Source organism: Tachysurus vachellii, chromosome 5 (genome assembly GCF_030014155.1).
Source record: "Tachysurus vachellii isolate PV-2020 chromosome 5, HZAU_Pvac_v1, whole genome shotgun sequence".
In the NCBI taxonomy this organism is placed as follows: Eukaryota; Metazoa; Chordata; class Actinopteri; order Siluriformes; family Bagridae; genus Tachysurus; species Tachysurus vachellii.
Genome location: NC_083464.1, coordinates 12151276 through 12165717, shown reverse-complemented (window position 1 = coordinate 12165717; position 14442 = coordinate 12151276). Strand labels below are relative to the sequence as shown.

The window sequence follows — 14442 nt, the reverse complement described above, 5'->3', positions numbered from 1 at the left end:
AGCTCCAGTTAGACTCTGCGATACTAAAGAGGAGATGTGAACTCTATGTGGTCTTTTACATCAATACAACATTTGTCAGACTGTATAATTAAAATCACACCGTCCAGTGTCACCCATATGAGGATGAGGTTCCCCTTTGAGTCTGGTTCCTCTCAAGGTTTCTTTCTACCATTCAAGGGAGTTTTTCCTTGCCACTGCTGACTGAGTGACCTCAGACTTGCTCATTGGGGATAAATACAAACACATTTAAATATATCTAATATTAATTTTGAATTTTGTATTCTATTAATCTTTATATTATTCTTTATATTAACCTTTGTTCTATGTTTATGTTCTGTAAAGCTGCTTTGAGAAAATGTCAACTGTAAAAATCGCTATACAAATAAACTTGAATTGATTTCAATTGAATTGAATTATCCCAGCTGGGATTTGGGAGAAAGTTCTGTGATCAGATGAGACCAAGATAGAGCTTTTTGACCAAAACTCAAACTGCTATGTGTGGTGCAAACCTAACACTTCTTATGCCTCAAGACAAACCATCCCTACAGTGAAGTATGTTGGTGGCAGCATCACTAGAGTTGCTATAGGAACAAAAAAGATAAATGTCCAACAGTGGCCCAGTCAAAGTCCTCATGTCAATTTTATTGAGAATCTGTGGCACTATATGAAAATTGCAGAACCCTGGTGTAATCCAACCAATCTGAACAACCTGGAGAAAATCTGCCAAGAAGAATGGGCCAAAATCACTTCAGCACTGTGTGCAAAGTTGGTACATATGTATCCCAAAAGACTTAAAGCAGTTATTGCAACAAAAGGTGGCTTGACCTAATATTAAAATATGGAGGTTGAATACTTATGCAAGCAAGATTTTTTCCTAAAAATATTTCCCAACAAAAACACAATGTCACCTGCCAATAATTGATTTTAAGTTTCATTCATTCATTTGAAAGTATTTCATTCATTTGAAAGTATTCATTCAGTCATTCATAATATGAGAGAATCGATCAGGGGTCTGAATACTTTACCAAGGCAATAAGAAGAGTTCCTAACTTACAGAATGTTATAGCACCTCTTACTGTAACAATCGTTCCCTCACCAGCCAATTTGTTCTTTCTCTTGAAGTTAATAAAATGAAAAAAGGCATTGCACTTTAACATATCAATGGTATATTTTAGATATTATTATATATTATTTATATTATAAAACAGTTAGCTATTCAGTTGGTCAGTTAGTTAGTTCTGGTATAATAATTTAAATGGACAAATTTGCTAACATGCTGACTGGTACATTTCATTGCTTTCAGAAATTCAGTTAGACTGTGTGTTGTGTACCAGTTCACCAATTGTGGCTTCTTTGAGAACTATTTTCAATGGAAGAGAAAAAATAAACACAATATTTGGCCTCAATATTGTAACTCAATATTTTGTACAGTATTTTATTTATAGAAATGCTGCATTAAAGCAATATCACGAATACACAATCATGCTGTTGTACTGAATATCAGGCAGATGTGATTACCTGCAGTCTCGTGGCTTGCAGAGAATCACTTCTGTGCTGATTTTCAGTACATCAGCACACTTGCTTATAAAATATTGTTTAATTATACATTTATTTATGCATGTCTATATCTATAGGCATTGTCTATAGTTTACCTGTTTATTATAAGCCGTAAATTTGTCTTAAATTAGTCTTAGTCCCTATGAATGTTTTGTTACTATGGAAACAGTAATATATTAAAACAAGCACTAATATAACCATTTATGTTACAGTCAGAACTATTGTCAGAGCTGAGCTGTAAAAGAAAATCACTGCCTTCTGATTTAAGAATTCAGCTGCACTGTGGTAAACATGCAGTATATAGTAATATGATCATAGTCCGTATAATATTCTAAACCGTGTGATCCGATGATTGCTGACACTGTTTAGTCTTGATTTATATATGCTCACAGGCCATGGCAAGCTCTGCAACTGTAAAGTAAAACATGATCACCAACAACAGTTTTGTATATTGAAATTTCTGTTCGTTAAAAATTTGAAAGCCACTGAATCTGATAGTGCTGGTGCTGGTGTTTATGCATGAGACACTGTTTCAGCTCAGGTTATACGAGCAGGCTTGGCATGTCATTTTTTGTATTCCTCTCAGTCATGGTAGGATGATAAATATTTCATATGGCAAAAATGATATTATGTTGTTTGTATAGCTTTACCATCCTGACCTCCATGCACTCTGTCAATACAGTATGAGCCATTTTTTTTGACATTATCACTGTTTGCCAAGGATTGACACGCACAATTTCAGTTTTCAAAAAAATAAGAAATAAATAAATAAAAGACTAAAATAAATTGGGTTGTAAGGCTGCTCACACTGCAAGAACACTAACCAAAAGTTCTGACATAAAAAAAAAAAAATCCATCAGATCATCTGACAGGTCAATCGAACATCATCATCATCATCATCTTCTACCGCTTATCCGAACTACCTCGGGTCACGGGGAGCCTGTGCCTATCTCAGGCGTCATCGGGCATCAAGGCAGGATACACCCTGGACGGAGTGCCAACCCATCGCAGGGCACACACACTCTCTCATTCACTCACGCAATCACACACTAGGGACAATTTTCCAGAGATGCCAATCAACCTACCATGCATGTCTTTGGACCTGGGGAGGAAACCGGAGTTCAATCGAACATGGTTAAGGTAATTACTTGAGCAGTGCTGGGCCCTCACACTTCACATCAAACGACCTCTGATGCACCTGAAATTTGTGCAGTTCTGAGAAGGCTTCAGTGACCATTTGCCATTAGAGACAGATAGACTACAGTATATCACTATTAATTATTATTAAAAGAAATGATCATGTCATGCATAGAGAGGCAATAAGTAAGATAAGTTTAAAGAAAACTGGGATAACCTTCAACAAATCAAAGATTATTGGCTGAGGCTAAATAAGATTTTGTTCATAATTGCTTGGGAGCTAAGTATCCCCAGTAGACTAGTTGTCAGTGATTTTATTAACTGAATAATTTTATACGTTATACCTATTAATATTCGCACAACATTTTTGAAATTTATTTGGAAATAATGTCCTTCACAGCGATGTGATCATAAGACTATAGCATGCTTCGCTCATTCAGAAGTAGAAACTCTGCCAAAAGTATGTTGAAGACAAAATACATTAGACTAGACTAAAAATACTCTAAAGGACTATAGACTGATTTAAATATCTTTTAGATGCAATAGGAAGACAAAATACTACTATAATTCATAGCCAAATGTAGAGCAAATGCAGAGTGTGGCCTCAGACACTTTATTAGAGAAAGATATTGATGCATTGGGAATTGCTATACTTGTGGGTGTCTTTACTAATGTGCTTAATTAGCTTTTCATACTTTATTGCACTCTATTACATTGCATTTTTTTTAGCTTAGTCATTTAGGTCTCTAACAACTTATTCATTTATCTACCAGTGTTGGGCTTGTGAACTGGTTCTATAAATATAGCCTTCTTTCATAAGCATCCTCAACTTCTAATATATTACAGAGAGTTTCAGAGTAGCTCAATTTCGTGATATAGGTAATGCAGACCAGACTGACAACCATATATTTACGCACTATACCTCTTGAAGACATTTTCCTGTCTGATCTGACCCATAACATCTTAATGGCTATAATGTGGACATATTTTATAGCCTATTCATTAGATCATGTCTGGATTCACAGAATACCCAGATGACCACAGAACACTTACAAATTGCATGTTTTCTTTGATTATGATGTGATTGTACTGATTTGGGAAGATCTCTTTATGAATTTAATGATTTTAATCCCAGTAGGAAACCCACTCTTGCAAAATACAGTAAACAGTTTTGGATGAATTGCTCATAAGTATGCCTGTGATTTGTAGACGGGGAATTATTTTTTATTTATTTATTTTCGAAAGCAGCTCTTCTTATCCTCATGTTTAGATGTGGTTCATCCTGTTTCTACAACTGGGTGAAAGAGAGAGAAAGACAGAGAGAGAGAGAGTGCGTTTGTGTCTGGATAGTGGCTTTCCCTGTTCTATTCAGCTAGTTGTAGGTCAGTCTTGCAGCATTTGTATCACTACCACATTTAAGATCTTTATCCTTAAGCTGTTTTATGTTCCACTTTAGACAAAACCATATAACAAATGATTAAATATAGAGGAATATTAAAAGGCAAAAAGAATTATTATAATTAACAACAACAACAACAACAATAATAATAATAATAATAATAATAATAGAAAGAAAATCAACCAGTGTGTGGTTGTATGGTTAATACAAGCTCTACATCATACACACTGAATTTAGGCATTCAGTTTGAAGACTCGACTGGAAACCAGCAGATGGGACAGTGAATACATGTTCACTATTCAGTTTCTCCAGAGATTTGTACTGATGATCTTAAAGAAAAGAAATTTGACAATGCATGGATGTCAGGTTGATAGAAAAGGCTGACAGAATTGATGACATGCCAGTGTGTAATGCCGTTTACACAGACACAGCCGTTTCAGATTGACCACTTGCAGACAAGCCATGAATTACGTAGTTGCTGGCAGCTTGACCGAAAGGAGTAATTGAAGTCTGAAGGGAATGAGATGATAAAAAAGAGAAAATAGGCACTGACAGCTTGTTCGGCTTTATATCTATATCTAGAGATGGAGAGGTTTGGGAACAATGAAGACCTGGGAGCTCATATTTATGTGTTGGCTATGTGCCAGAAGGTGGCCTTAAACCTATAAAATGGCAAGTAATCTGTGTTGTACATCACAACTTTGGTCTACTCAAGAAAAGCTTCGTCCAAAAGATGGTTTATACGTCTGCAGTGAAGTTTATTTATATATTCACATCACAGTGCAGGAAAGGATAAGTGTGATGTGCATAGGTGCACTGATGGACTTATCTACAGTGCTTCAGTTCTAGTAGAGTAAACTGCCAAGGCCCAGTGATGTAGGTGTGGAGCACAAACTAGCCCATTTGGTCCGATCCCATAGAAGAGCTACTGTAGCACAAACTGCTAAGGTTAATGCTGTCTGTGGTAGAAAGATGTCAGAACACAATGCATCACAGCTTGCTGCACAGCTTGCCACAGAAAAGACATAGTGCCCAAGCTGACCTGTCCAATGATAAAAACACTTACAACGGATACATGAGCATCACAATCTTGGTCTGATACATGTGTGCAATCACATATTTGTGATGTGTCAGAGAAACTAGTCTAATTCATGGAAGCTGCACCTCAGAACTTAAAGGACTTAAAGGACCTGTTGCTAATGTCCTTGAGCAAAACAATGCAGCACACTTTCTCAGGGTCTTGTGGAATCTATTCCTTGAAAGGTTCTTGACAGCTGTTTTGGCTGCACAAGGTGGACTTACATAATATGTGATTTTAATCTTATGGCTGATTATCCACAGAAGAAGCAAAAGGCCCCTAAATAAAAGAGGCAACATGTCAATAATGTATGCTGTTTCGACTACTACTGAAAATAATATTAACATTATCTTGCCCAGAGTAGGTTTGCTCATTTAGCACACTCTGATAGGCTTAATAATTTGTGTTTTAATAGACACCAGCTAACATGGCTAGCAATGTGCATTACCCTGCTTTCTAAATCTACTACCTTTTAATGTATGACAATATTATAGGTAAAACAGTCATATTTGCTGTGCACAGCAATCTGTTCTATACTTAAAGACCCATCAAATTGTAAAAAACCTTTTGAGTGCACTTCCCTTTCAAATTCTGAAAGGAAAACCTGTAAATATCAGAGAATAAAACCTTAGTTTACATCCAGTCTGCATGATACTATTTTGTTTAGCTGACAACGTTTGTGTGTTGTATTATATCTAAAATGAATATAGATTGTGAGAACAAACACTTACAGGCTCTGGCGTAACTCTGCCGTGTCTCTTGATGTCCCCAGTGACTGAAGGCTCTTTTCTAATGTGACCACTGTGGAAAGTAATGAATAAATAACTCTTGATCTTGCATTTTTTAAAATACAATAGTTTATAAATTGAGCATCTTATTGCCAACATTATCTACTCACCGTTGGTGTTAATTTGGAAGATGTTGGAAGATGTTTCTTGGAACACATCTTCTAATTCTGAAGCGCTAACCTGTGTAGCTGAAGTAAAAATAAAACATTGCTGAAAATTTTTCAGAAAGGAATCATGAAAGAAACTAAATATTTATTACAAATATACACTTACAGCCTATAACTATTGCATAATCTTATTGTTGAATAAGTGGTGCCATAACTGCAGATGTATCTCATTACCAAAGGCCTATAAGACAATGCACATTATTTTTATATTATTATTAGCAACATGGCTTGATCATACATAATAGCTGAATTCGTTTTTTTACTTTTTGTTGACTCCAAATGAATCAGACAGTGACAGATGGATGCCACTTTGGCTGTGACTTAAATGGGTCATGTGAGCATAGCAACAGTATTTCTTCATCAAATACGAGACACATACACACATACGCACACACAGCATGTGTAATCACAGAAAGCCATTATCTCGATCCACTTCACAACCTTTGTCTCTTAGCACAGGCCCAACATACGCATACAGTTACACACACACTCTCACACAGTGAGTGTCCTTATAGGCTTTTGTCTATCTCAGTTGGCGAAATGACTGTAATTGACATGCTGATTTTTTTTTCTATGCCTCTTCATCCAGTGCATTGACACATAACAACTGTGCAAAATAGAAAGTGATGTTTTGTACTAGAGAACAGTAGAGGACATAGACATTAGACGCTGAGGGAGTTGAGTTGAGAGAATATCCAGTATTCAAGATGTGTGTATGCATTTTTAATTGCATTACATCAGATAAACGTATAAATCATATATTTAAGGTATATGTAATACTGACCCTGTTATTTTTAGTTATTTGTATGACTTGATCAATAAGTAGAAATTTCAATAAGTAGCATTTATTAATACTTTAGTAAAGTGGCATGTAAATCTTATCATCTGGTAAGCTGAATGAAACAAAAGTTATGAATGTACAAATGTTTCAGTAATGAAAGTTTACTTGCACAAGCACATTAACAGCACAGCTGATGGATATTTATGATGCTCACAAAACTCCTTAAAAAGGAAAGATCAGAGAAAACTGAAAACAACAACATACTAAATGATAAAATAGCCGTTGCAGCTCAATAGCCACCATAGACATATAACAATGTCTAAAAATTTCATAGGCTTTTATATTTCCCTTTTCCTGATGCAATAGCTAGTCATATTTGCCCTAACTTATGGATATTTTGAGCCTTTTCCCCGACAAGTTGTTAATATTAAAAAATTAATTCCACATTTTCTTTATCTTATGTTTGCGAGGGTATTTTAATTAAATAACCCATTCAAACTTGCAAGTATAATCTGTATTTAACATGGCAGGAACTCATGCTAATTATATGCTTTAAACTTAAACAAACCAGGTTCACAATTCCGAGCCTCCTTATACATGTACGTTTTACACATTTTTCATTTAACTCAAGAGCTTTTTTTCATGAATACCACATTAATTGTGTTAAGGTTATTTCAAACAATGTACAAATAAATAAGTTTGTTTATTGAGGTCCATTATGTACAAATTATTAAGATTTAGCCTGAATATAACATTTAGATGAAAAGCCTTTTTCTACCACAGCAAAATTCCAAAGAACCAAAGAAATCCATCAGCCATCATTCCATCCATTATTCTTGATCACCAAATTCTGACTGGTAAGAAGCAGGAGATGAGTCTTGGGAAATACATCTTGATCTCTGATTATCAGCACCGCTGTCACAAGATATGTGCGCTCTCCCCACTTCTGTGCTCCCTGTACATACGTACACAGCTGTGCCTTCAAGCATAGATGCCAACTTTGCAAATTCATTGTGGGTGCTCACGACAGCCTACACGTTTGTGACGTCAAATATTTTCATAACCATATCCCAGGCCTCGTATAAAATTTATATTGCTAAAGGCTTACATTTTTTTCACTTTGACAGAGCAAATGTGGTTCTCCTCACAGCATTCCTTGGAGTTCAAGACCATATTGTTTGAGACCAGTTGCTCAGTACCACAAATAATATTCAGTCAGCACTAATTAAGCTTAGTTTATATCATAAATTATGCTATCTAGGATTTTTGCTAGATTAAAAGCAAAAAAAAAAAAGCTATTTCACTTTTCTCTTTTTTGATTTAAACGGAGCAGGATTGAAGAGTGGCTGCTTTCTGAAACATCATGAATGAATGCGTAATGTTTTGAATGCTGGTTTTACCTTCAGTCTGTTGCTGGCTATATGCCAAACCATATACCAGTGCACTAAATAGTTTGTCAAAAATGCACACTGTGATGGATTGTTTGTTGCCATAGAGAGTAGAGTATCATAAACTCTTTAGTACACCAGTATGGACCACAGCTATGTTTGAAAATGAATAACCTCTGGCTGCTTTGTCAAGTCAGTGCTCAAGTCCATATTTAGTCCATATTTATGTCTGATACCAGTGTGATTATACCGTACCACAAAACAAGTCATCCAGAACAAAATCTGTTTGTCTACATGTTTAAATAGGAGTAAATTGTAAAAAAAAAAAAAAAATGTGCTCGAGCTCTGGAACTACAACAGAGCTGGCGCTTGTGCTTCTACGGACACTTCTGTTAAATGGCTGATATTTTCAGACGGCACAGCAATCATCATTCCCATCATACATCATGGGAATCACATGGGAAGTTAAGCATCTGGTTCTCTTGTAAAGTCACAATAAGGTGAAGCTAAACAAGCTTAAGACTGTCTGTTCACCTCACATCTGCCTTGTCCTACAATGTAAACATGGTTGTAATGACTGTAGAATGATTCCTGGAAACTAAATCATCTCAGTACCTGAGATTGGAAGCTGACTGCATTGCTGAAAAATTTAACTGGATATTTGACAGATATTTAACCTAACATCAAAAGTGTTGGCCCAGTTTTGCTCAGCCACCACTGATCCTGTCCTCACAACGGTCTGATATTTGGCTCTTTGACCAACTATGGTCTGAACAGACTGCAACATTTTGGCTAAAATGAGCATATGCAGAAAGCAGCCCACTGCCAGGGAACTCTTCAGCTCCAGAATCAGGAGGAAGTGAAAAATTACCGTTGATGACCTGTTGCATCCAGACCACCACATATATAAACTTCTCCCCCTTAAAAATTGTTTCTCACTCTCTCTTTGTTTACAGTGCAATAGTCGTATAATATAGTGTGGTATATTACCGATGTGTTTTGAGTTCTTAGCCAGTTTTTGTAACCTCTATAAAAATACAGTGGAAGCTCTGGTTAAATCCCTTGTATACTCAACTCAAGTGTACTTGGCCAATAAAACATACGGTAGGTCTGGTTATACTTCTGATAAAATGATCTACACAATACAGGCAACAGGAAAATTGAGCTCATGCAGTTCAGAGAAGCAATTGAAGCTGATAGAGTTGTAAAATAGCTGTAAAATAGCACACCAAAGAGCCTGGGAAAAACAGCACTGGCATCAATCTGCAACAGTACTGACAAATATGTCACATTCAAAATATCACACAGCACAGTAACTTCACATATTAACCCTGGGAATGTTACACCTAGCAAACCGATGTGAATACCCATGACAGAAAGATCTTGCAATGGACCTGAATAGAACATGACATGGAGCAGATTGAGGGAATGTGTGCAACAGTTCCAACTAAAGTATTGGAGAGAGCCTCACAAGTCATGAAAACCCCCATGGCTAGAACCACAAGCTAACATTTTGTATTGTAGCTTAAAGCTAAGACTTGACAAAAACCCAGAGATCATCTTCATTTTAGTTTCAAGAGACCAAGGGTATCAAACTAATACAATTATGTACAAGATATGTTCAGAGACCTGACTTAATTCACCCGATATTAAGAAACAGATATTTAGATTTTTATATATGTCCCTCGAACAGATGTTGATAAGTGCTCAGACGCATCCTGCAATGCTAACCACTCAATATAAAAATAAGATCAAACCACTGTCTGACCTTTCTACCGGTACTACAATTTATTTACTGACTTGGCAAATGTTAAAATTCACTGTAGACAACAGTCACAGTCTTGCAATAAGTTTACTTCAAAACCGATTTTTAGGAGCAACAGGTGAGGCTGGGGAAGAATCATCTAAACTTGCATTACATTAATAATTAAACACAGCATTACATTAAGAACTAAAGCTCAAAGATGAACTTTGCATAATATTTTGTAGATGTCAAGATGAGACACTCTTACAAGCAAAGTAAATGTGATCAGTTACTATTTTTTTTTGTCTTGTTTTAGAAGGCACCCAAAGCTTAGTGTGAAAACACTGCTTTTTTTTTTTACATTTACATTTTCGACATTTGGCAGATGCCTATCCAGAATGACATACAGTGCTTAGAAGTCTTGATATTTTCATTAATAAATACTGGTTCACTAGGTCACAGACTAAGGATAGAATGAGTCTCATTTATATAGCTGAACAACTAAGCGTTAAGGGCCTTGGTCAGGGGCCCAGCAGTGGCAGCTTGGTGGATCTGGGATTCGAACTCACAAGTAGTCTAACACCTTAACCACTAGCCTGGATTTAAGAAAAAAGATTGGATGTGGTATATTTGAGAATTAAACTCTAGAATGAATTGACACATTTGCTGGGTTTTTCTCATGTGTCAAACAGAATGCATAATCAGTTGCATTTAAATTTTTTTCCATATGTCCTAATTTTGCGCTGACTCTCCATTTTTTGCTTGACCCACCCTGAAATGCATATGTATAAAGATAAGTACTGTGCTGCCATGTACCTGTTTCATTTATGTTCATACAGCAGTTTTGTACATAATGCACATATTTTGGACAGAATAGGTTCTAATTGGTCCTGAAATCAGGCACAAAATGCTGAGTGCGTCAGGCTTGTGTGTATGTGTGTGAGGTGAGTGTGTGTCTTACAGCTCTAGGGCTAGGTGAGATCTCTGTGCCTTGTTTAAAGGACCTCCTGCAGAGACCAAGGTGGATGTCATATCCCATCTCAGCCAATTATCATCAAGGCACCTAGCATCTAGCTGTCTCAGTAATTATCAGGATGTGCACTATACAACTCTATCCATTCACAGAGACACATGGTCAATTCAATTCAGTATGAGAGTATGGGAGTATTGATCTTTCAGGTTGCTATTACCTATATTCTTATTTATTTTACAAGCCTTCTTAAGTGAGCAAATCTAAGAAACTAGGTGTTACATGGCAAAATTCTATATATCACAGGTACAATTTACTGTCATCAAACATATTAACTATGATGTTTTTTCTAGAAGGAAGAGGAATGAGTCTGAAATGTTCGGCTGCAGGGGACAAATTAACATTTGCCCCATCTGACTTGTTCATCGATACTGTAAATGCCGATTCTGCAGCACATTCAATTACATTCTCAAAGCAGAATAGGACTTAATCAAAAGCTCCCTGCTCATTATACATGAGGTCAGCATCTGCCTGCCCCTCCTGCAGATGAAAAATGGCAAACTCATCAGGAAGCAGGGACTATAAGTAAAAGTATTTCCTAAGTGCCTTAGGTCTTACTCTCTGGGTAGTTTTTATCACCCTCAGTATTACTATACAAGATCTCTGGAGGGACAAAAACATTTTAACTGCTACTTTCCATGGCATTATGAATCATTTTAGGAACAAATGCTGCTGTAAATAAAATATGTTCTTGAACCTCCTCTGAATATACAGTTCTGTTTTGATTCTCTATATGGAAGGTTATGCATCTATTTGTCAACCTCCTTTTCTTTTTAGCAAAGTTGATTGGCAGTTGCCAAGTACAGAGTGGTGCATATAGTATATTACAGCAGGTATGGCTACCTGGAAGGGAAAATTCCTGAGGTTCCATACTCATTCTGGGGTAATAGAGTTTTGTGCTGGTGGCGTGGACGTCACGTGGGTGATTGAGTTGGTCCAGGTGTTGAGGCTAAGGTATATAGTTTTTGGCTAAAGAGCAGTCCCTCCTCGTGTGGTTGTGAACACGTGAGCTTTATTGTTTAAAGTGTCTCTATTCTCAGCAGTTACTTGTTAAGGTGAACTGAGTGGTCTTTACAATTATTCCCTTCTCACTCTTGGAAGCTGCAAATTGGCGTGTAGGGCTGTGGATGCCAGCTGGATAGACCGATGGTGTTGACAACTAGGCAGGCCGTTTTTAACCCATCTTGTTCGCTACTGGTGCTGGATAAGTAGTTGATCAATAATTAGCAGGGAGATGATACAGTATAAGCTAACTGTAAAGTTGGTAAAGATTCCCACCATGGTTTGAAAGAAGCTATGGTATAAAGCGAGTGGCTGACTGACTTTACAGTGGTGGATTTTCCTTTCCTTATTTCATGCTGTCGTACACTCGGGGTGTTTTCCAGTGAGTATTTGGTGTGCCATCTAGGACCCCCACCTTCCTTTAGAGCAGCCTTTGGCCATCCTTGTAATTCCCAGCCTGTGCCCTGCTTCAGAGATTGTGTTAGCCAGCAGCACTGGTCTGGGATCCAGACCACTGGCCTGTGTGTATGAATTTATATAATTTATTATGTGCTTAGCTGAAGTGTTTCTTCTATTTTTCTTTTATGATTTCGATGGTGTACCTTTAATGCTGTTTGAACATTTTAGTGGGCCATTAAAGATTGTTCTTCTTTTTGTAAATTATGTCTCCTTCTGATCAATGGGAACAAACATGTATTGCCTATTTTTGATAGAGTTGTTAATCTATTCAAACTCTTTCCTGTGATGAAATACCCTCTTTTTGCTGACCTGTACTTTTCCAATTAAACCTTCTCTCCCCTGCTCTTGCCACATCTATTTTTAAGACATCTGGTGTTACATTGCTATTCTCTATCATATCTTGGCCACAATCATAATTGTGTTTTGGGTATTGTCTTTGATGATACACAAGTATACATGTGCACACTAACATTATTGTAATGCAGTGAGTACATACAGTATTAAACCTAATATTATTTTGGCTTCCTGTTTTGTTTCATTATCAATGAGACATAATTAGCTAACTTTGGTTTGTATTGTTATTGAAACGGCACACAGCATTTATGTATAAGGGTTTAGAGTTAAGATAAATTTTTGGTTATAGTTGGAAATTACGGCTAGTATTATCCTTATCCACTCGTGCCTGTGTAACTGTGGCTTCAGAAAATCCTTCATGCTGGTATTGAAACAAATGAGACTGCACATGTCAATGACAGCAGCGATACCCAAAAACAGAAACAGATATGATTGAGGTAGGGCTAGGTTGAATTTCTCACGGCTGGAGCCCACTGATTACAGAGATCCCTCACAGCCAGTGGTGCTGTAGCAAGGAAATAAAAATTCCACTTGCTGTAGAAAAAAAAAGACTAGTCAGAAAGCTCTCCAAAGCAATTTACACTACTGCTAAACTTCGGCCTTCATATCCTTCTATATTCCCCCAAGGGCCAGTGAACTGTAGAAAGGTGGTAAGATGCTAACTCCCACTAACAACTGTGAATGTGAGATAGCAACTGCACCACGTCTCACTGTATTCGCTATCATAACCTTTACTCACTCACGTCACCTTTCACTGTGTTCTGCTTTCAAAATAAATTTTCTGCCTCTTTTTGTCTTTGTGTACAAAGAACTGTACAAAGGGGCAGTGATGGCCCACATGTTTAAGGCACTGGGTTGTTATTGGAGCTCTCTGCATCAGGCATTTTGTATGAGTCTGACCCTGTGCTCTGTCCCCAACTTCCTAAGCTGGGATTTGAAAAGAAAAAAAAAATCATTGTACTGTAATTTATATGTGACAACAATAGAGGCTTCATCTAACTGTACTGCCATGTGGCACTATCCTTATCAACACATCTGCACACAAACATGCACACACACCCATGTATGGAGTGCTGCTCAGGAAATAATTCATACTTGCTGTGTGCATGTAACTTGTTTACTGGGATACTAATGGCCTTAACTGCATAATTAATTAAATACTGTTTTGCTATAACATATGGATCTGGTGCATGTATAAGGATTTGATTTTGATACATTTAGTTTTGCTTGCTTACTGATTTTATTAATTTATTTTTTTCTTTCTTTCTTTATTTTAACATATTGATTCTGAGAAATTTATTGTTCATCTAGCATGTCCACTGGATTGTTTATTGACACGTGTTCTGGCCGATGTAAAGATTTATTAAAGTTGGTTTGCTAAGTATTGATGTATTATTGTATTGGTTTAGCATGTTTGCCTCACAGCCCAGGGGTTGGGGGTACATTAGTTTATGTATATTGTTTGATATACACTAGATTATTAAGGGATTAATACATATAATTATATATAAATGAATTAGATGTGGGGGCACGGTGGCGTAGTGGTTAGCACGTTCGC

General features: G+C 36.8%; 1 protein-coding gene across 1 annotated transcript in view; it reads right to left on the bottom strand.

Annotated features, from left to right (window-relative positions):
- Positions 1 to 14442, bottom strand: part of tsnare1 (T-SNARE Domain Containing 1) — a 125301-nt gene that overhangs the window by 73194 nt on the left and 37665 nt on the right. The window contains exons 3-4 of the mRNA XM_060869181.1: positions 6070 to 6147; positions 5903 to 5972 (exon numbers count right to left, since the gene is read on the bottom strand). Coding sequence (XP_060725164.1) covers positions 5903 to 5972; positions 6070 to 6147 — 148 coding nt within the window. The remainder of the gene's footprint in view (positions 1 to 5902; positions 5973 to 6069; positions 6148 to 14442) is intronic.